The sequence below is a fragment of the Lepidochelys kempii genome, chromosome 23 (assembly GCF_965140265.1).
Source record: "Lepidochelys kempii isolate rLepKem1 chromosome 23, rLepKem1.hap2, whole genome shotgun sequence".
NCBI classification, from domain to species: Eukaryota; Metazoa; Chordata; order Testudines; family Cheloniidae; genus Lepidochelys; species Lepidochelys kempii.
In genome coordinates, this window is record NC_133278.1 from 867,842 (window position 1) to 890,223 (window position 22,382).

Sequence of the window (22,382 nt, forward strand, 5' to 3'; positions counted from 1 at the left end):
CCAGTTTTAGAACAGGAAGCCACATGCCGACTTGGCCCAGCCAGGGCCCCTGCCCGCGGAGCCAGAGCTGGGTGTGGAAAGGGAATGGCTGCCAGGGGCCTCTAGCTTCACCCATCCCAGGGCACAGTCCCGCACCACCTGGGGTGCAGCATGGCCCAGACTTCTCACCCCAGGCCCCCTCTGCCTGACCCCACCTTCTTCCAGCGAGGGCCAGGGAGCAACCGACCCCCCACAGTGCCAGCTTTGGGGAAGGGGCAGCTGGCTCTGTCTGGAAGCACAATGGGGGTGGGGGCATGTGGAAAACAGCAGTGCCATCCCTGGCCTGGGCCCCCTGGCTGCTGGGCAGCCCAGGAGTTACAGGAGCCCTGCAGCACGGCCAGCCCTGGCACAGGGGGTGAGCCCAGACCCTGGACTCAAGCCATGGCTTCCCGGCCCCCTCCCAGCTAAGTGCCACTTAGCTGAGCTATTTTAGTCCTAAGTGCTTCCTAAAGCTCAAGATAGGCGCTGCGGGCCGCTCCCCTGCACCAGCCACCCCGCAGCTCTGCACAAGGAGGCTGGCCAGGGGTGAGGGGCCTGCCCTACACCGGCCTGGTTGTGCCCTTTCCCCTGAGCCATGGCTGACAGGAGATGCACAGAGGCAGTTTCCCCTGCAGCAGGGCAAAGCAGGGCCCCGGCCAGCAGTAGCTGGTGGGTCGGGAGCAAGACCAAGGGGGCCTGGGCCCAGCAGCACCGGACAGCTTGGGGTGCGTTTACAGCAGCGTAGCGAGGGGGGTGGCGGGCCCCAGCATTGCCAGCCCCACCAGCCTGGGCTCCCACCCTGGAGGGGGCTGCGCTGGAAGGAAAGAAGCCAGTTGGGAAGAAGAGAGTTTATTTGAGAGCCCAGGAGAATGCACAGGGCGAGCAAGTGGGGGATTGCCCCCCCTCCCCCCGGCACAGGCCTCAGCAGGGCTACGCCCCTCCGGCACCCGTGGGGGCCACGTCTGTGCTGGCCGCAGGGCTGCAGCTGGAGAGGACGGTGGTGCAAGTGGCACTCCAGGGCTATGCTGGGGGGGCTCCAGGTGCTGAACCGCAGCTGCAGGCAGACGCACTGGGAGGCCAGCGACTCCAGGCTCAGCAGGGACCCAGGCACTCAACGACCCCGTTCCCTTTGATGCCATCGAAGAAGAAGAAGTTGTTGTGGGGTGGATCCCGCTGGGACAGGGCCTGGGGGGGGGGGGGGGGGAAAGAGGGCGTTGTTACAGCCTGGCTGGAGCCGAAATCCCAGCTCCAGGAACCCACCCAGGGCAGGGAGGGGAAAGCCCCCCCCTTGCTAGAAGCTTCTATGGGCAACTCCTTCACCCCACATGGGCGGCTCCTGGGGGGTGGAGAAGCATCAGCCGGGGGGCACTTGCCACCCACTGTCCCCAACCTCAGGTGAAATGGGGGCACACGCCCGCTCACACTGCTTTACACCCGGCCCCAGGAGCAGAGGCTGCTCCAGCAGAGAGCACGGTAAGAGGGAAGCCGCAGCCGCCACCAAGGGGGATGTCGTGTCACCGCCCTGCAGAGAGCAATACCCATGCCAGGGCTGCCCAGCACCCGTGGGGGGCAGAGCACCCCGTGGGGGTAAGCACAGCCGGAAGCAGCTCCTGCACAGGGGGCAGGAGGTCGGGCAGGGGCCCAGCAGGGGAAGCAGCACTAATCCCACTGCAGAGCGGCTCTCGGCCAGGGGCGCCAGGGCCCAAACCCAGCACGGGGAGTTCGGAGACGGGGCCCAGCTTAGGGCCCCAGGAGAGGCGGGGAGCGGTCAGCCCTGGACACAGCAAGTCAGTGGCCGGCCTGGGACTCACCCAGCAGCCCCCACCCCCAGCCACACTGCACCCCTCCCGGGGCGCTCCACTGGTACCAGCCGACCGAGCGGGGGGCAGGGAGAGGACCCTCCCACCAGCTGCCAGCCAGGCCTCTGGGCCCAGCAGAGCAGCGCCGCCAAGGGGGCTGGGAGAAGGGAGGGCCGTGCCTGGCGCAGGGCACCGAGCTTCCCCACCAAGCCGGGCTGGGCGGGGATTCCAGACACACCCAGCCCCAGGAATGCTCAGGGCTCCCAGGCCGGAGGAGCAGCGACAGGCTGCTGCCCAGCAGCTGTGCCAGGCAGCTGGGAGGGGGCACAGCGCCTCCGCACGAACCCAGCACGGTCCACCTCCCTGCAAAAGCCTCGCCTGGTCCCCGCCCGTTCTGTCTGCACAGGCGGGGGAAATGAGGGAGCTGGGAGCCAGGACTCCTGGGTTCTATCCCCAGCTCTGGGAAGGGAGTGGGGTGTAGTGGTTAGAGAAGGGGGGGTGCTGGGAGACAGGACACCTGGGTTCTATTCCAGGCACTGGGAGGGGAGGGGGGGCCAGTGGTTAGAGATGGGGGGGCTGGGAACTCTGTCACCTGGGTTCTATCCTGGCTCTGCCACTGACTGTGTGATGGAGGGTAAATGTCTCCTCCCGGCCATGGTGTACTACCCTATCTCTGACAGCTGAGCCTAGCCCCACACCCGTTACCTTGACGACCTCCTGTCCCAGGACCCCTCCAAGCACTGCGCAGACGGGAGCCATTTCAGAGAAGCAATAGCTGAAAGGAACAAACACGCCAGGTCAGTGCCCGACTGGCTCAGCACCCCAAGTCCCAGTGCCAATGTGCTGCCGGCTGCCCCGTGCCCGGGGCATGACCAGACCAGCCACCCAGCCTTCCCACCCTAGTGAATGAGAGAGAAGCGACTAACAGCCCGGCCCAAGCCCAGTGGAAGGGATGAGACGGGTGACCCTTGCCAGGCAGGCCTGGCAGGAAAACTCCCGGGCAGGGGGAACGCTGGGGTCTGCAAAGAGCGTGACTGTTAGATCCATGGGCTGGGGCAGAGAACCAGAGCGAGGACTGAGCTAAGGGTGAAGTGTTTTGGGGGGCGTGGGGCACAGGGTTCCTCAGGGAAAGGGCTGCCTTGGCAGTCATTCCCAGCTGGGTACGTCAACTGGCCCGACCCCCGAGATGATCGGGAGGGGCCCCGAGAGACAGAAAAAGGTGGGCAGGGGTGCAGCGAGACAGGACAATTGGACAGGGGCAGGAGCCATGGCCAGAGGGGACGGGGTAGCGGGCCCAAGATAGACCCCAATGCGACGAGGCCCCGGGGGGTCCAAGGCCTTCAAGAGGTGAGCACTGAGCAGCCGTCACTGCTGGGAGCTCATTAGCCACACGGGTGTCTTGTCCCAGCCCCTCGCATGCTGCATGCGACCCTTCTAAAAATAGGGCCAGAAATATCTGCCGTGTGCCCGGGGCGCATTCCCGCCATTCCTGCTGGCGCACAGCGGCCTGCAGCTCCCTGGGCAGCGTGTGGCAACATGCAGGCGGGGTGGGATTTTCAGGCTGAAATGAATCCGGGGGCACAGGGAGGGTCCTTCCAGCCCACACACGAAGGCAGGGTCAGAGGGTGGGGAGTCATGCACCCCCCCACCCCCACGGAGCAGCTCCCATCCCGCAGCACCCCTCCCCCTTCACGGGGGAAAGGGGAACCTGCAGCATCTGCCCTGGCTCCCACATCCCCGCTGGTCCAGCCCATCACTGCCTCCACCTGGCCCAGGTACCCGGGTCTCTCCCATGTGCTCAGGGCTGATTGGAGCCATCTCTGCCCCAGGTCCACAGCTTCAGCTGGGCCTTCTCAGCCCAGGGCATCACTGCCCTAGGGCCCCTCTGCCCAATGGGGCAGTTCCCTGGGTCAGGGCAGCTGGGACTGCATCCAGCTCTCATCCGCCCGTTGAGCACCGGGACTTGCTGGATAGAGTGAGCCAGGGTCTCCCTGGAGCTGCAGGGACAGGATCGCCGCAGCCTGGGAGAGCAGGGAGGAGCCGGGCCTTCCCAGCAGCCCATCCATTCGCGTCAGGGTAGGATGCGCCGGCCCACACAGCCAAGCAGGGCAGAACAGCGCTCGAGACGACCCAGGCAAGGGAGCGGAGCCCAGCCAGGCGTGGCCGGGAGGCTCTGTGCTCACCCACGGGGCAGCGCAGCCAGACGGCTCAGGTCACTGGTGATGCAGAACCGCGGCTGCCCAGAAGGGATCAGAGCCAGATTAATGATCCTGCGATGCGCTCCTTGCTGTGGGGCTGGCTCAGCGCTGCAGGCAGCGGCATGGCCCCATGCTGGGCCCCAGGCAGTGGGGCCCGGACCCTGGGAGGGGCCAGTCTGGAGCAGGCATCCCCCTCACAGCGCAGGGAGGAGCTGCGCCTCACGAGGTGGGTGAGGAGGCTCTGAACCCCAGCAGAGCTGGTACAGGAAAGGCAATTCCACCCCCCAGAAATCCCTGCACCCACGGAAGAGAGACACCAAGACACCCTATGGAGCCAGGGGGCTATTCACAAGCCACGGACACATGCCCCAGGTGATTCACAAAGTCAAGTTTTCAGTCTAGTACCTGTGGGCACATGCAAGCTCCAGTACCCCATGATGGGCAGCCCCCAAGGGACGTAGCCGGGACACACGGGGGTGTGTGTGTGTGCGCGCGTGTCTGGCAGACAGGCCCATTGGACAGGCACTTCCTTTGGGACCCGCTTTGCTCCTGTTTACATGTGGGCAGTGAGGAGCACCCAGGGCGGACAATGGTACCTGGCCAAGGGAAGGTACTCTCCCGTGAGGATGTGACTGAACTGCATGCTTGGCACGAGGCCTAGAGTCCCGATCCCAGCCCCGACTCTGGACTGCAGCCAAACCAGCGCACCTGATGAAGTCGTCAGGCAGCAGGTCTGCACTGACGCCCAGAGAGTCCAGCACCTCATTTCGGATCTTCAGCAGCAGCTCCGAGTCTTCGGCACAGCTCTCCGGCAACGGGTCCCTCCCTTTATCCGTCCGGAATTTCAGCAGCACTGGAGGGGGGGAGGGGTGGGAAGAGGGGAAGGTCACAATCCCAATCCCTGAGCATGCTAGTTACCCTCTCCGATAACCAACGAGATTCCTCACTGGGCTTCTGCCTGGGGAGACCTTTACTGCGCCGTGGCCAAGAAAAGTGCTAATGGGAGAATCCAGAGAACACGGCTCCACTTGCAGGAAAATTCCCTGCTACAGACCCTGTGCGCGCCCGAGGGCATTGGCACAGCTGCCCCGTGCCTGGGTCAGAGATGCACATGCACACGGTTCATGCCAGGTGGAGGTAGCCTGGACCAGTGGACAGAGCACTGGCCTGGGGTTCAGGAGGGCTAGGATCTATTCCCATCAGACCTGCTTGGATGGCAAGAGAGGATGGTCTGCCTGTGTCATGCTGGGCACACGGTGCCCTGATCTCAGCTGGCACGGAGCACTGCCAATGTACCGACGGCAAAGAATAACTCGGGGTGACATGGCCAGAGGCCAGGCCTAGTGACCCAAGCACATCGCTGGACGCCCCGTCTGTAGAACAGGGACACGCTCGCTCTCAGGCCGGTGCCGGGGTCCCCCAAGCTACGCAGAGTGCTTTGGGGAGGCAGCGTTGCCGGCTGGACGGGTTCTGATTGAGCTGGGCAAAGCTGCGGCTCCAGCCCTGCCCTGGAACAAAACCCTTCAGCAGCCGAGCTCCCCGCCCAACCCCCTCCTAGCACAGCGGTGCCGGAACGCCCCGATTTCTGCCACCGCCAGGTCTGAAGGCTGGTTCTCTCCCCACCCAGACCCTGGCCTGGCTTGTTGCCTTCCAGCCACCCCACAGGCCAAAGCCCTTAGGTCTGCTCTTTTCTTTTGAGCTGCTGGCTCATCGGGCGATAGAGCCGAAGGGTCAGTCTAGGCCCCGCCATCCATCTTCCCGGAGCCAGGGGAGCGACTCCCAGCCCAGCACAGATCACGTCGGAAGATCCAGGAAGGGCAGAGAACACAGGCAGCAGCTGGGCCTGGTGTTTATCTGGGCTGCCTGCCTGCCATCCGTGCCGTCTGCCCAGGCGCTAACGAGGGGGCAGGCTGGCACCGGGCGGCTACCTCCCCTGCCACATCTGACAGGGTCCTGGGGGCTGCTGGGAAAGCAGCCAAGAGGCCCAGCGTGTCTGCAATGACTTACGGTAAAGCAAACAGGAGCAGCTATTTTAACTCATCTTTTGGGAGCGTCAGCACTTTGCAGCCCGCTACAGGTCAGCAGAGAAGGAAACCCCGACAGCGAGCCAGCGCCCAACCACCACCAACCCCTCACGAGTAGCCAGTGTCCCGGCACAACCGGGAACAGGGACCTCGGCCACCAACCCCTCATGAGGAGCCAGCGCCCCGGCAGAGCCGGGAACAGGGACCTCGGCCACCACTAACCCTCACTGGGAGCCAGCGCTCTGGCAGAGGCGGGAACAGCTCCAGTGACTGCTGAATACCTAGGCCAATACAGAGGCACCAACGCGTACCAGACAGTGTGACGGGACTGCAGCTCAGGGATCCAGGGGTCTATTCTCAGTTCTGCCACTGACCTGCTAGCTAACCTTAGTCACGGCCCCTCTCAGTGCCTCAGTCCCTCCAGTGTCTCCTTTGTGGGTTCAGATCAAACTCTCTGGGGCAGGGACTTTCGCTCACACTGTCTGTGCAGGCCCTGGCCCCACGGAGCCCCGCTCTCCATCCGGGCCCGGGCGCTGCCAGAACAAAGGAATACGAATACGGCGTTCATTTCAAAGGGGGGCTTTGAATCCATTTCCGTCCTACCCCTGCCTGCGAGCCCCGGGGACAATTTGCCAATTGACAGCCACGTTCTCCTATTGTTTAAGGTGTTTTGCCTCCAATGGCTGGGGAAAGCCCCGCACGGCTGGGGACTGAACACAGGCGAGCAGTGTCAGTCAGACGCCGAGTGCTGCCCGACAGCCAGCGGGAAAACAGTCTCCAGCGACGGGCAGGGTCAAGTCCCCTCCCAGACGCAGGGGCAGCCAGAGCCGATCGCCCAGCATCAGACAGGCAGGCAGGCAGTGCTGGCTCTTCGGCCACAGCAGCAGCCAATGCAGCTCTGGAGGGAACAGGCCAGCGAGCGGGACGGCACAAGGCTTGGAGCCCTGCAACTCCAACACCTCCTCCCCCAGAGCCTGACTCAGCAGGAGGAATCCTAGCCAGGCAGCGGGGAGGGGATGGGAGGCCTGGATACCTCCGAGGCAGCCAGGAGCGGCAGGCGTGTCCGATGCCTGTAGTGAGCCCCAGCGAGCGTTAGCCCTGTCTTTACCCTCTGGACCCCCTGCTGTGCGGGGAGGTGGGCGCTGCCAGGCGTGGGCAGGAGCTCACAGCCCCGGCTCTGGGACAGAAGTGGTGTAGGCTATTAATCTGGGAGCCAGCGCTGGCTCACGTCACTGGAAAACCCCGCCTGGGGCTGTGGCTTCACCGAGATTGCAGCCCGTGTGGGCACCGGCGCCTGAGCGCGGCGCGCTGGAGGGAGAGGGCAGCGGGCAAACCACACGCTGGGGCCGGGCCGGTCCCTCCTAGCTGGCAGGGCGCTTCCGCTCCAGGGAGCGCGGCTGTTTCCACGCTCGCCCGGGTATTTTTAGCTCACTGCTGTTATGGTAAACTTGCATTAACCTCAAAGCCAACAAATCAAAGCCAGCTCCTGCCACAGGAAGTGCCGCGTGCTTGCTCGGCTGAGCGGGGCCTGGCGCTTCCTCGGCAGAGTCTGGCGCTGACAGCGCGCTGGCCAGGCCTGCGCTGGGCAGAGACGAGCAGACCCCACTCCCAGCTGAGTGCAGAGGCCTGAGCAAGCCAAGAGCAGGACAGGAGCAGCTCTCTGGGGGAACAGCCGTCTCCCCAGGAGGAGAGCACAGCATTCAGAGAGCCAGGCACAGTGCGTGGCTCTCGCCAGCCCAGCCAACACTGGGGTGCATGTGTGGGAGGATAAAGCCTCAGAGCCTACCCCCACTACGCACCTCGTGGGAACTGTGCCTGTGGCCTCCTCCCGGCAAGGATGGGGAAGCTGAGTCACAGAGTGGGGAAGCAGCCTGCTCCCCAACCCCACCCCTCCTTGGGAGGGTGCGAGCACAAGGCCTCCCAGGCATCCCTTACCCTGGAGCAGGAAGTAGTCCGGGGCGGTGCGCTTCAGGGCTGCCTTCGCCTTCTCACTGCTCCAGTCGACTGCCAGCGCCTCCTTCAGCTGGCAGAAAACCACCCGCTGCAATGGGAAAGCCAGCGTGAGAGGGGCTGGGGGCGGGTCCTGCCTACGGAGAGCGGATCGATCAGGGAACAAACACTGGGCTCAGTGACCAGACTGCAGGCCGGCCCAGCAACGCCAGCCCTGGGCTCAGTGACCGGGCCACAGGCCGGCCCGCAAGACTAGCCACGGGCCCAGTGACGCCAGCCCTCGACTCAGTGTGAGGTGGCCAGGGACCGACACAAGATCAGGCTGTGGAGGCAGAAGTGAGCTAGCCACCCAGCGGACGGAGCCGAGTGCCTGGTCCAAAGCCTGCTGTAGGGGCAAGAGATGGGGAAGAGTTATGAAGGGGTTAAGTGGGGAAAGTCTGCAGGGGCCTCTGCTGATCACCATCACTCCCTGATTCCCAAACTCTGCACGCTCGTCCGGGATTCACCTGGGGCAGGGTATTCTAAGAGCCCTGCTCAGGGGCACTCTCTTGCCCTGGTTCCAGAGAGCAGGAACACAGCCGGACGGGAATCTGGCTAGAGACCTCTTGGGGTCTCAGAAATTCAAACATTTAACTCCTGCCAGCTGCAGAGCGCAATCTGCCCCAGCCAGAACAGCTCGCTGGTCTCATGCGGGCGCACATGCGATGCAGACAGCAGCCCGGCAAGGGAAGTGGTCCAGAGGAGCGCCGGGGGCTACATGCAGTGCTGAGTGCCGCAGGAACCACCACGGCTACCCACAGCTGGATTGAATACATGGCCTAGCCTGGAGGAGGGATGCTGTCAAGGAATTAGCTCTGACCCTGGGAACGCCATGAGTCACTTGCAGGGGAGCCTCCCGAGCAGTCTCTCCCTGCGGCTCTCAATCCTCAGCACAATGCTGCAATGTACCACCCCGCCCAGTAGCCCACAGAGCCCATGGACTGGGAAGTATGCAGAGTTGGGACAAGGGGGAGGTTTCAATCTGAGACTTGGAAGTAGAGTGTTAACAACACTCTGTGCTCAGAGCACTTTGCAGAGGGCTCTCCCGCTAGAATCACTGGACAAACTCCCTGTCCTCAGGGTTTGGCCAGTGCTAAGAGCTCCGGAAAATCCCACCCACTGCGCTCAGCTCCCGGGATGCAGAGTCTAAATGGGGAGCAGAGAACCAGGGCTCAGGCCACTAGTGTCCCAGAAAGCATCTGCCTCAGGCGGTCGGATTAATTGTCAGGAGAACAGCTCCTGCGTCCCACCCAGAACATCTGGCTGAGTTAGAGAGGATCTTCCAGGCAGAAGCCCAGTCTTAGTGTACGGGCTGAAAGGGCCACCACACCCACAGGATACTGGTTCCAACACTTGATTCCCCCCATCCCTGCTTTTGCCTAACTGCTAGAGAACACACGTACAAGCTGCCTTGAGCCTCCCTGTGCAGCACGTCTGGTTACACAAAGGAAAGGTGATGCCAAGAAGCTCCTGTTTCTCTGGCACCCCAGCGGCAGAGAGCGGCACTGCAGATTGCCACCCTCCCAGGCCCTGGCTGCATTCAGACTTGCAGCAGGGGAGAGAAACGGGCGGTGGAGTGACTGCGAAGTGACCCCAATTCTGCTCCACCGGAGGGCACATGACCCTCAAAGCAACCCCAGCCAGGTCACAAGAAACGCTGAGGACAGACGAGCCGCCAAACAAGAGTGGAGGCCTTGCCTCGACAAGCAGCGCTAAACATCGCTCGCTGCGTTCTGTCACTTGGGGAAGCTGCCCCCGCAGTAACCCACCAGGCTGCTGCCAGTGCACCACGGCGCCGCGGGCTCGGGAATTTGCAGTGAAGCCACCAGAGAAGGCACAGGAAGCACTGTGTTTGCCCCCAGGCCTTTAGATCCATATTCCCCGGAGGGGACTTGTCCCAGGCATCGGCATGCTGGAAACTCTCTATAGGAATCTGCTGCATACTAAACCTGAGCTGACACGGATCGGAATCCCAGCCCCGATAGGGGGAGGAGGACAGCTGGCTAGCAGCGGCATCTGGGGAATACTCCCATATCTTCCGATCTGGCCCAGCTTGGGGCAAAGTGCACTAAACGCCCCCTGATTGACAAGCCGAGAGAAAGGACACAAAAGGCCATTAAGCTGCTCGCATTCTCCTCATAGCCAGATAAAGCCGGGGGATTTCCACTTCCAGCTGCGAGACCCTAACAATGGCCAGGCCCGAGGCTTTTAAACGTGAAAGCCTCTGCCCTCTCCCATCTCCCTTCACCCCCAAGCCACCCTCCCGCTTACACAGGGGCTTAGCAATCAGCTGACAGCAGCAACGTGCTGCCCTGGCGTTTGGGGGGGGAGCGGAGGGCTTGGCTACACACCCAAGGTGAACCGATCTAGTTACAGCAGGGCACAGCGATACCAGGATAATGGTGCCTTCCACCTGCACAGCTGTTCCCAGACAGGAAGGGGAACGACCTATCACAGTACAGCGGTGTCCATGCTAGGGGCTGTTCCCGTGCAAGTATATTGGTAAAAACCCCTCCCCACCCGAAGCGGGGGCGAGTAGATGGAGCCTAACTCATCCAATAAGCTAGTCACAGAAGGCTGGGTCCAGAAGCTGAATTTTAGACAGAACCAGCTCAGGGACCCCTGCCATTCAATGTGCACAGCCGCTGACCCGAGCCAAGGCCAACGAGACTCATTTATTGCATACCGAGGCTGGCTTCTCAACAGCCCAGCCTGACAGAACGAACACCAACACACAGCTGGGAAATTCCACAGCAAGTTTCTGGCTCGGAGCCATTCAAGGAGATTCTCATAGGGATGAAAACTCTGCAGCCACCAGGGTAACGTGGCACCTTACACTTCCTTTACTCACTCAACACCTCCCAAGATCATCTGTACTGATATTACCCATGGCTTCCACCCTTGGCTCTGGCCAACTGGGGCTACCTTACGTTACCACGGGATAACTCTTAAGGCTCCATTCAGAACCCCCCAGAGGATCTAGGCTCTGGTTATAAAGAAAGGACCAGAGTTCTGAATGACCACAGAGACCTCAGGACAAAGAGATGTTCCTGCAAACAACAGGTTCATCATTCAAACCCCATTACAGACAACATGCTGTCAAGCTGGGATAGGTAACCAGCCATCACAGCCCCTCATTTCAAAGGGAGAGGAAAACACTTCTGTTCTCATGACATTGAGCTCACACAGCTAAATGAGGCAGGAGGTGCAGACCCAGGCCATATGGCTCACCAGCAACAGACAGAAGCAAAGCCAGGAACTCCATAACGTCTTCCCAATGCAGCAATCATCCCACCCATGGCTCACCATGCACACCCTGAAGCTGCTGTCTTAACAACTGCATCCTGTGTACCACAAGTCACCAGACAGACCCAGCGCCTCTGCTGGGGAGAGGGGGCGGGGGAGGGGGGGTAATCTACCTAGACGTAGACTTGACGTTTCCCCGTAACATGGGTGCTCTTTGGTGGCTGACAGGGGTGCTGTCACGCACCTTTTTCACCATGGTTGTCTCTGTTGAATCGAGCTTGACTTTTTTGGTGTCGGGCCCATCTTCCACTCCCTGGCTGGCTTTGGTGACCTTGGTCTTCTCTCTGCAGAGAGACAGGGAGAGATTTACTACCGCAGTCCCTAGCTGAGGGAGGCCAGAACTGGAACCCATCATATTTCACGTTCTCATGAGAAAGACGGCAGGCCCAGCACCTCCGAGCTCTGGACACAGTACACTAGGTCTCAGCTTTAACACAGGCCGAGCCTGTCGGCAGCGGGCTTCCACACACAGCTGTGTGCTGAGGGGAAGAAAGGCTGCTATGGGGCAAAACCCATCCGCCCTGAAGCAGATGATCTGTGCAAGAGAATCCCACTGGCTCACAGAAGAGCCTCCATGCCTGAACGGTCTCACAAAACATCATGGCCACAATTACACCCATTTACAGCGCATCTCCCCCCACCTCCCAGCACACAGACCGCCCCCTTTGGTAACTTAGCTTCCCCCGCCTGTTAGGCCTTCACGGTGACTTCCCAAAAATGGAACGATGGCCAACAAGGGTAAGAGCCCAACACGCAGAGCTGCCAGCTGTACGCCGCGGCCTGTGGTTTCGTGGGCTGCTCCGTTCCGCACATACCAGGTGCTGCCTGGGACTTTGCCAACATGCCTATGCTAGTACCACAGGTCTCAGTGCACCCCCCGAGCGTGGGGGTGTTCGGGGGATGGCCGCTCTCCTCCCGCAAAGCCAGACTTACTCCACGAACTCGTGCGCCCCCAGGTTGGCGAACATGTAGCCATAGTAGCCAAAGATGTCCCCGGTGAAGAACTTGATGCCACTTTTGTGGCAGATCTGATCGACCCTCACCAGGACGCAGCGGGAGCAGCAGGTCAGGCACACCTGGGAGGAGGCAGAAGCACCAGTCACTCCTCCCCACCCCGACAGGGACAGGAGCAGCAGAACCTACACATTTACAAATCTCCGCCCCCCCACCCCCCCTTCTGAGACCAGGGTTAGATAAACAGGCCCTGTTCCCTAGGAGGGAGTGAATCCCCGCCCCTCCTGGGCAATGGCAGGGGTCTTGGGCAGGGCAGCCCTCCACTCACAGCGAGACAAAGAACGGTGCTTTACATGCAGCTACTATCAATTATCCCTCCTGGCAGCAGAGCACTACATTGTGACGGCCGCTAATTCCAACAGGCTCCTCTCCAGGGAGGATAAGGAGTTGAGAGGTGGCAGAGCCCAGCTTGCTCCGGGCAACAAAGCCAAACACAGACACTTTTCATTTAATTTAAATGCAGGGCGTGTCCACACAGGGCAATGGACCAGCATGGCTACTCCAGAGTCACTCCCTGCATGGAGACACATCCCAGAGTAGCTAGCGTCCGGCGTGTGCCATAATAGCCACTCCGGTCAAGTCTCCTGGATAAGTAAGGCCTTATTCCCTCCTGCCCATCTTCCAGCTTTGCAGACTAGAGACAGGCCAGAACAGAAGCAGATGCTGTTTACAAACAGATACTCAGCTTGCCAAACCAGACGCATAGTGACAACCCTTCAGCAAAGCACCCACAGACCAACCCAGTCATTCTGTAGAAGCCAGGTGACACAGATTTAAAGGGACACTCTCCATTAGCTTATGCCCAAAAGTTAGGTCGGCCAGGAATGGATTTTACTGTTTTGGGGTGGTTTTTTGGAAGGAAATAATATAAAATCAGGAAAATGGACTAAAGCAACCCCAGTCATGATCCTTAACTATGTGATGGTAACAGGTTTGCATTTTCAGGATTTTTTTTCCCTGAAAATTTTCCTGCAGTGCTGGAAACTCAATGGCCCCACAAGATGCCAGCCCAGGGGAACCAGAAAATGAAGTAAACCCATCCAAAACAGAGTATATGCAAACAGGAAACAAATGGTATAAAGATCCTCCCCCATCCATGCCAACTCACAGCCGTGGCTACACACAAAGGTGCATCAGGTTAATTAAAGATAATGGTTTAAACCAGTTTAGCTAAACGGGTGTGAATCCCTGCAGGGTTGTGCTTAAATCGGTTTAAACCTGGTCTGTTGGTTTAGCTTCCGTCTGGAAACATACAGGTGCAAGCTAAACTGACATAACCAGCTTTAGAGCGAGTTAAAAGCATCTACACAGGGATTCATACTAGTTTAACTACATCTGTTTTTATACCAACTTCAATTAACCACCCAAGGACACCTCTGCCCAATGCCCCCCACCCCACATGCACCCCACCTTCCACTTACAGCATCAAACTGAGTAAAGAAATCTTCGGCTTTGTTTTCGATATTCTCCGGGTCAGCTTTCACGTCTACCATGGGGTTGAGGTTCTGAGCCCGTTCCAAAGAGGCTTCGGCTCTGTTGCGGCCCAGCGAGCCCACGGGAATCAGGAACTGAGCTCTCGTGTCTTCCTGCGATACCTGGGGCAGGGGGAAACAAAACCAACCCATCTCTGAATGGTTGGCGAGTGGCAGGACCCCGAGAAGCAGTATCACCACAGGCCATTTATCACAAGTGGGAACACAGGAGACATGGGCCTGCAAGGGGCCAGCTTCCCCACTAGCAGGGCGCAGTTCTTGTCACACAGGAACTAAAACACTCATCCAAAGCCACTAGGGAGAAGAGTGACAGTTATGAGGCATGAAGGAAGGGGCTGGTTTGGGGGTTAAATGGTACAATTCCAGCCAGTCTGAGCGGGAGCTGTCGAACAGCAAGAGCTGGGGGTGTCACATCCTACCAGTCAGAGCCCCCAGTCACACCACGGAACCCCGGCTGTGCTCACAGCGGCTCAGACCCACTGCAGTGCCCTCCAAGACAGCCCCCTAGGGCACATGCAGCAGGTACAAGGGGAAGCTTCCCTGATGCAGCTGCTCTCCCTCCACTTACCTTCCTCCTGCGCTCTGTGCCTTAGCCAGCGAGCGGCTTGAAAGCCAAGAGCTCCACCTGGTGCCCGACGTGAAGACACAGCCACACTGCACAGCCCAGCACCGCAGCCTAGCGCCTGCACTAGGAATTGCAAGCAAAGCGAGGCACAGCAAGGGAGGATGCCGGCTGCTATTCAGACCAGGGGAATGATCCTGCTCCACATGCCGGGGCAGAGAGAACTCAGCCTTGGCCTCACCGAACTCACAGACCGTGGTCTCCGCCTGCCCTGCAGGCACGTCTCGGTGCAGACTCCACCGCTGCGGGCGAGTGCTCCCTTAGCCACCAGGCCATGCTGCCCGTTTGTGTTCTCGACACACCGTGCAGGGGCGCCCTGGTCTCTGTTTGCCAGCCTGTCGTAGAGGGCAGGTGGCAGCATGGCAGCCACCTCTGTGAACCTGGGGTGCTTAAAGACGGGCACATCTTCTAAAGTGGGCAGCTCTAGGTGAGAACAACGGGGTCTGTCCCCTCAGCGAGCTCCAGCCTGTGACGAAGTGGGACTGTTCTTAATGTTTCCTCTGAATATTCTGGGGGTGCCTCAGTTTCCCCTAGGCAGTTTTTAACTGTTCTTAAGGCCAAGGTTTGAATTTGAATCCAGGGAACCAATTGGTGGAGAGAGAAATGGTCAGTGAAAATGCAGATGACCTGGCTGGCAGGGGGGAGGAGCGGCTAGGCTCAGGCTACCTGCCTGTCTGTAACCAGACCCCTGGGGCTCCCCCGCCCCCCCTGCACACCGGAGAGGGGGACTCAGGGGGCTCACCCTGGCTCTGATGCAGTGAGGAAAGCAGCGAGTTCGCTGCCTACCCCCACTGGGACAGCAAGGGCAGCGCTGAGCACAGTGGGAGCTGAGACCCCAGCTGAGTGGGGGGAGACACAGGCAGGGCAGGGGAGCTGTTGGGAGTGGCAAGATGCTGGGTAAGGAAAGTCTGGATGAGCCTAGACAGCCTTGTGAGCTGATGGCTGTGTCTAGTCAGCAGGGTGGGAAGGCGAGGAGAGTGGAAGATGAGTGTCCCTGGACCTTACCTGTTAGCTGGGTGGAGAAGTGTGACAGGGAAGGAAAGGGGTCAGGGGTATTAATTTGCCTGTGGAGGGAGCTACCCTGATCTCCAAGCAGTTGTCTGTGACCAGCCTTGTGTGCTGGGACCAGGGGAATGAGATCCCAAGCTGTGTGTCTGGGAAAGGAGAAAGTGTGTCGGGCTCTTCTTTGTCTATGGAGCAGAGAGAAGGGGCCTTTCAGCCTGTGATGGTTGAGGGGAGTGCAGTTGTCTCAGAGTTGGCTCTGGATTCAACTAAAGACCAGGAAGGGAAAAGGATCCTAAGTTTGTCTCTGCTCGGGAGAATGGCCCTGTAACAGGTCGCATCCAGTTAGTGTCTATGTAAAATCCCAGAGACCAGACAATTCGGGTGCTTGTATTTTGCCTGTTGCTAGTGTGTGGCTGGGAAAGGGTGGAGCAACTCTGTCTAATCAGGGTGAGATCCTAACCAGGGCACAAGGAGAGCATGAAGGTGATGTGATTGTGTTACCTACTGAGGGTGTGGAAACCTGTAGCAAGAAGGAAAAGATTCCTGAACTTGTGTGTAGCAAAGGGAAGGAGAATGCTTCTGACCGTTTATCTAGGAAGTCTGTCAGTTTGCCTGAAAGGGGATTGTGTAGGAATCCGCCGGATGGGCCAGAGGTAATTCTGGATGTAAGGGAGACCCAGAAAGAGTCTGTTGTTGCTCAGGAAAGCGTTCCTCTAGAGCAAGCCCTAGGGAAGGAGGGTAAGAGCAGAATTTCTGTGAGGGGTGACTTGTTGCATAGAAGAGCCCCTAGGGAAAGGAATCCTCCTGGAGTCTTTGCAAGCAGTTTACTGCCACTGAAGGGTGTGAAAGTGATTTAATCAAGAAAGTTTCAGTTCCTAACAGCCAGAAATTTTCTGTTGTGAATGGACCCACTGACTTTCCTGTTAAAAGATCCAGTGTGGAGAGCTTTGAGAAGGTCTCAGATGGAGTGAAAGCTGTTAAGAAAGTTAAACAGTCCTATAACCAAGTGGCTGTGTTTGGCCAGCTTGTTGGGGAGAAGACCCAATCCCAGTTTGACCCCCTGGGGTTTTGGGGTGGCCAAAGGGCATGGGCCGCATAAACCTTCCCACATGCGGCCTGCAAGTGCTATCGACCACCCCCTTGACCTAAGGGAGGGCTTGAAACTGGAAGGGCCTGGTGTAACTCCCACCAAGGAATGGGAGAGATGCTGGGGCACACCCCGGGAACGGTGGCGGCTTCGAACTTCCCCAGGTCATGGGTCTAAAGTGACCCCGCTCAGTTCGATCTCGAAGGGGGAGAGTTGTGACGAAGTGGGACTGTTCTTAATGTTTCCTCTGAATAGTGTGGGGGTGCCTCAGTTTCCCCTAGGCAATTCTTAAGTATCTAGGTGGTGGGGTAAGGGTGTATGATCATTGCAGAGCCCTAGAGGGCAGGTGTGTGGCAGGAGTCTGGACACAGACAATGGCCAACACCCTGTTTCCTGGCAACTGATGGCCTGGGCCCTTCCCCCCTACAAGATGAGAGCTAAAGGGTTGGAGAACAAAGGAATCAGGTGACCTCCTGGCCTGGGAAAGTCCAGAGGAGGAGGGGCTGGAGATAGTTTCAGTTTGGGGCTGGCTGGGACATGGAGTGAAGGGCAGACGGGGTTGGCGACTCGCTGTGGGAAGTGCACGGAGGGGCAGAGGATGTGGAATTCTCCAAGGTCAGACCCAGGAAGGGGGAAGCTGTGTGAGCTGTGTGTCCTGAAGTCAGGCTGCTCACAGAAAGGAGACTCCCCCAGAGTCCTGCCTGGCTTCATGGGGAGCAGTTCCAGAGCATCGCCCGGGGACTCCGTGAACACAGCCCCAGAATGAAAGTCAACTCCTCAGGGTGCTGCACACCGGGGGGTGAGGGCAAGGAATGGAAATACTCAACTGAGGCACATACTTACCATGACCCACCTTCCATCCCAGCTAAAGCAGAAGTGGCAAGCCCCAGGCTATCAGCACTTCCAGAACTGCCCTGTTCCATACCTTACACATCTCAGAGCACTGATAAGGACTACAGGGACCAGGTCAGAGAGAGCCACCTGGGCAAAGGCTATGCCCCCGAGTGGTAACAAACATGGAGGATGCCAGCATGATGCAGTGACAAGGAAGCATGGCCCCAGCTGGGCGAGCAGAAGGGTTTCCAAGGGACAGTTTGAGAGAGAGGGCCAGGGAAATTGGGTGCTGGACAGGGGAGACCTTGGTTCAATTCCCAGGCCCACCATGCACTTCCTGTGTGACCTTGGGGAGTCACTTATCTCTGCCCCGTGGCTCCCCAAACAGAGACCCACGCGCATACAGGGGTGGGTGGGGATAGAATCCATGCGTGTTTGTGAGACGCTAAGAGACTCCGTGACAGGGGTCAGAGAAGCACCCAGACGGGAACTTCTTGCCCAACTTGCAACGAGCCTGCCGTAAGGCCTCCGAGAACCAAGCCCTCCCCCTCCACTTGCTCCAGCATGGCCGTGGCTTGGGGGGCGGGCAGTCTGCAGGGACCTGTGTGCTCAGAAATCCAGAGGAGACAAGCCAAGAGCTCCTACCTGCTGATGGTCGAGCATGGTCAGGCCTTTGACGCCTGCCAAGATGAGGTTCTTCGGCCACTTCTGCTCCAGGCCCTTCATGCCAACCAGCAGCACCCGGGATGCTCGCAGCCTGCAACGAGATGCATGGGCAGTGTTAACGATGGACGGCACCAGCTGAGACTCGGCGGGCGAGGAGAACAGCTCTGCATTCACAGCCACAGGATGGCAAGGAAAGAAGCACACACGGATAACCAGCATCTTACAGGGCAACGACGCAAGGAAAGGCAGCGAGCGCTGCCCAATCGACCAGGGGCGTCTCCAGGCAAGGGAGGCCCAACCGCGGATCTGCAAGCCACCCCCAACCCTGCTACGTGAAGTGCACTCTGGGGTCAGAGGGCCAGGCCATGGAGTGGGGACACAGCGAAGGGGCAGAGGAGTTGCTGCCAGGCCGTGCACAGCCAGGGTTAGGAAGGCCCTGAACGGCAGGAGAGCCTCCGAGAGGCAAACACCGTGGGAAGGCAGGTTGTTCCCAAGGCTGAAGAAAACATGACCGTTCGTTCCAACGTTGACAACGGACCATTGACGAACACAGCTTGGAAACGTTCCCACGCAGCACAAAAACCTGCCTTCCCTTTCTTCCTTCAGTGGTTTACGTTTAACACAGCGATGCCGCATCCCTCCTCGCCCCCGCTTCCTGCAGTGCCCCCCACCCCACTGCTCCCCATTCCCCCCGCCTGCTCCCCATCCCCCCAACTCCATCCTACTAACCCTTCCCCATCCCCCCCTCCTCGCCCCGGCTTCCTGCAGCGCCCCCCACCCCACCGCTCCCCATCCCCTGGCCCGCTCCCCACCCCCCCAACTCATCCTACTGACCCTTCCCCATCCCCCTCCTCACCCCCGCTTCCTGCAGCGCCCCCACCCCACCGTCTCCCCATCCCCCTGCCCGCTCCCCACCCCCCCAACTCCATCCTACTGACCCTTCCCCATCCCCCTCCTCGCCCCCGCTTCCTGCAGTGCCCCCACCCCACTGCTCCCCAATCCCCCGCCTGCTCCCCATCCCCCAACTCCATCCTACTAACCCTTCCCCATCCCCCCTCCTCGCCCCCGCTTCCTGCAGCGCCCCACCCACCGCTCCCCATCCCCCCGCCCGCTCCCCATCCCCCCAACTCCATCCTACTGACCCTTCCCCATCCCCCTCCTCACCCCCGCTTCCTGCAGCGCCCCCACCCCACCGCTCCCCATCCCCCGCCCGCTCCCCACCCCCCCAACTCCATCCTCACTGACCCTTCCCCATCCCCCTCCTCGCCCCCGCTTCCTGCAGCGCCCCCCACCCCACCGCTCCCCATTTCATCCCCCCTGCCCGCTCCCCATCCCCCAACTCCATCCTACTGACCCTTCCCCATCCCCCTCCTCGCCCCCGGCTTCCTGCAGCGCCCCCACCTCACCGCTCCCCCATCCCCCCGCCCGCTCCCCCACCCCCCAACTCCATCCTACTGACCCTTCCCATCCCCCCTCCTCGCCCCCGCTTCCTGCAGCCCCCCCCACCCCACCGCTCCCCATCCCCCCCGCCCGCTCCCACCCCCACAACTCCATCCTACTGACCCTTCCCCATCCCCCCCTCCCTCCTCGCCCTCGCTCCTGCAGCGGCGCCCCCCACCCACCGCTCCCCATTCTCCCCGCCCGCTCCCCATCCCCCAACTCCATCCTACTGACCCTTCCCCACCCCCTCCCTCCTCGCCCTCGCTATCCCTGCAGCGCCCCCCACCCCACGCTCCCCATTCTCCCCGCCCGCTCCCCATCCCCCAACTCCATCCTACTGACCCTTCTCATCCCCCTCCCTCCTCGCCCTCGCTTCCTGCAGCGCCCCCACCCCACCGCTCCCCATCCCCCGCCCGCTCCCCACCCCCCCAACTCCATCCTACTGACCCTTCCCCATCCCCCTCCGTCCTCACCCCCGCTTCCTGCAGCGCCCCCCACCCCACCGCTCCCCACCCCCCCAACTCCATCCTACTGACCCTTCCCCACCCCCCTCCCTCCTCGCCCCGCTTCCTGCAGCGCCCCCCACCCCACCGCTCCCCATGCCCCCGCCCGCTCCCCACCCCCCCAACTCCATCCTACTGACCCTTCCCCATCCCCCCCTCTCGCCCCCCGCTTCCTGCAGCGCCCCCCACCCCACCGCTCCCCATCCCCCCAACTCCATCCCTACTGACCCTTCCCCATCCCCTCCTCACCCCGCTTCCTGCAGCGCCCCCACCCCCACCGCTCCCCATTCTCCCCGCCGCTCCCCACCCCCCAACTCCATCCTACTGACCCTTCCCACCCCCCTCCCTCCTCGCCCCGCTTCCTGCAGCGCCCCCCACCCCACCGCTCCCCATCCCCCCCCGCCCGCTCCCCACCCCCCCAACTCCATCCTACTGACCCTTCCCATCCCCCCCTCCTCGCCCCCGCTTCCTGCAGTGCCCACTACCCACCGCTCCCCATTCTCCCCGCCCGCTCCCATCCCCCAACTCCATCCTACTGACCCTTCCCCATCCCCCCTCCTCGCCCCCGGCTTCCTGCAGCGCCCCCCACCCCACCGCTCCCCATCCCCCGCCCGCTCCCCATCCCCCCAACTCCATCCTACTGACCCTTCCCCATACCCCCTCCCTCCTCTCCCCCGCTTCCTGCAGCGCCCCCCACCCCACCGCTCCCATCCCCCCGCCCGCTCCCCACCCCCCCAACTCATCCTACTGACCCCTTCCCCATCCCCCTTCTCGCCCCGCTTCCTGCAGCGCCCCCACCCACCGCTCCCCATGCCCCCCGCCCGCTCCCCACCCCCCCAACTCCATCTACTGACCCTTCCCACCCCCTCCCTCCTCGCCCCCCCCCCGCTTCCTGCAGCGCCCCCCACCCCACCGCTCCCCATCCCCCCGCCCGCTCCCCACCCCCCCAACTCCATCCTACTGACCCTTCCCCACCCCCCCTCCCTCCTCGCCCCCGCTTCTGCAGCGCCCCCACCCCACCGCTCCCCACCCCCCAACACCATCCTACTGACCCTTCCCACCCCCCTCCCTCCTCGCCCTCGCTTCCTGCAGCCCCCCACCCCACCGCTCCCCACCCCCCCAACTCCATCCTACTGACCCTTCCCATCCCCCCCCCTCCTCGCCCCGCTTCTGCAGCGCCCCCCACCCCACCGCTCCCCATCCCCCCGCCTGCTCCCCATCCCCCCAACTCCATCCTACTGACCCTTCCCCATCCCCCCTCCTCGCCCCCGCTTCCTGCAGTGCCCCCTACCCCACCGCTCCCATTCTCCCCGCCCGCTCCCCATCCCCCAACTCCATCCTACTGACCCTTCCCCATCCCCCCTCCTCGCCCCCGGCTTCCTGCAGCGCCCCCCACCCCACCGCTCCCCATCCCCCCGCCCGCTCCCCATCCCCCAACTCCATCCTACTGACCCTTCCCATCCCCTCTCCTCCTCGCCCCGCTTCCTGCAGCGCCCCCCACCACCGCTCCCCATCCCCCGCCCGCTCCCCACCCCCCCCAACTCCATCCTACTGACCCTTCCCCATCCCCCTTCTCGCCCCCGCTTCCTGCAGCGCCCCCCACCCCACCGGCTCCCATGCCCCCCGCCCCGCTCCCCACCCCCCCAACTCCATCCTACATGACACCTTCCCCACCCCCCTCCCTCCTCGCCCCCGCTTCCTGCAGCGCCCCCCACCCCACCGCTCCCCATCCCCCCGCCCCGCTCCCCACCCCCCCAACTCCATCCTACTGACCTTCCCCACCCCCCTCCCTCCTCGCCCCCGCTTCCTGCAGCGCCCCCACCCCACCGCTCCACATTCTCCCGCCTGCTCCCCACCCCCCCCAACTCCATCCTACTGACCTTCCCCACCCCCCTCCCTCCTCGCCCTCGCTTCCTGCAGCCCCCCACCCCACCGCTCCCCACCCCCCAACTCCATCCTACTGACCCTTCCATCCCCCCCCTCCTCGCCCCGCTTCCTGCAGCGCCCCCCACCCCACCGCTCCCCATCCCCCCGCCTGCTCCCCATCCCCAACTCCATCCGACTGACCCTTCCCCATCCCCCCTCCTCGCCCCCGTCTTCCGCAGTGCCCCATACCCCACAGCTCCCTTTCTCCCCGCACGCTCCCATCCCCCCAACTCCATCCTACTGACCCTTCCCCATCCCCCCTCCTCGCCCCGGCTTCCTGCAGCGCCCCACACCACCGCTCCCCATCCCCGCCGCTCCCCATCCCCCAACTCCATCCTACTGACCCTTCCCCATCCCCTCCCTCCTCGCCCCCGCTTCCTGCAGCGCCCCCCACCCCACCGCTCCCCATCCCCCGCCCGCTCCCCCACCCCCCAACTCCATACTCTGAGATAGCGCGT

The 22,382-nt window shown here is 61.6% G+C and overlaps 1 protein-coding gene across 1 annotated transcript in view; it reads right to left on the reverse strand.

Moving 5' to 3' along the window:
- Positions 1-851: 851 nt before the first annotated feature.
- SAE1 (SUMO1 activating enzyme subunit 1) overlaps positions 852-22,382 on the reverse strand; it is a 26,753-nt gene continuing 5,222 nt past the window's right edge. Inside the window, exons 2-9 of the mRNA XM_073321817.1 lie at positions 18,035-18,146; positions 13,770-13,943; positions 12,268-12,410; positions 11,519-11,618; positions 7,975-8,080; positions 4,724-4,868; positions 2,523-2,592; positions 852-1,203 (exon numbers count right to left, since the gene is read on the reverse strand). Of these exons, the coding sequence (XP_073177918.1) occupies positions 1,111-1,203; positions 2,523-2,592; positions 4,724-4,868; positions 7,975-8,080; positions 11,519-11,618; positions 12,268-12,410; positions 13,770-13,943; positions 18,035-18,146 (943 nt within the window). The 3' untranslated portion in view covers positions 852-1,110. The remainder of the gene's footprint in view (positions 1,204-2,522; positions 2,593-4,723; positions 4,869-7,974; positions 8,081-11,518; positions 11,619-12,267; positions 12,411-13,769; positions 13,944-18,034; positions 18,147-22,382) is intronic.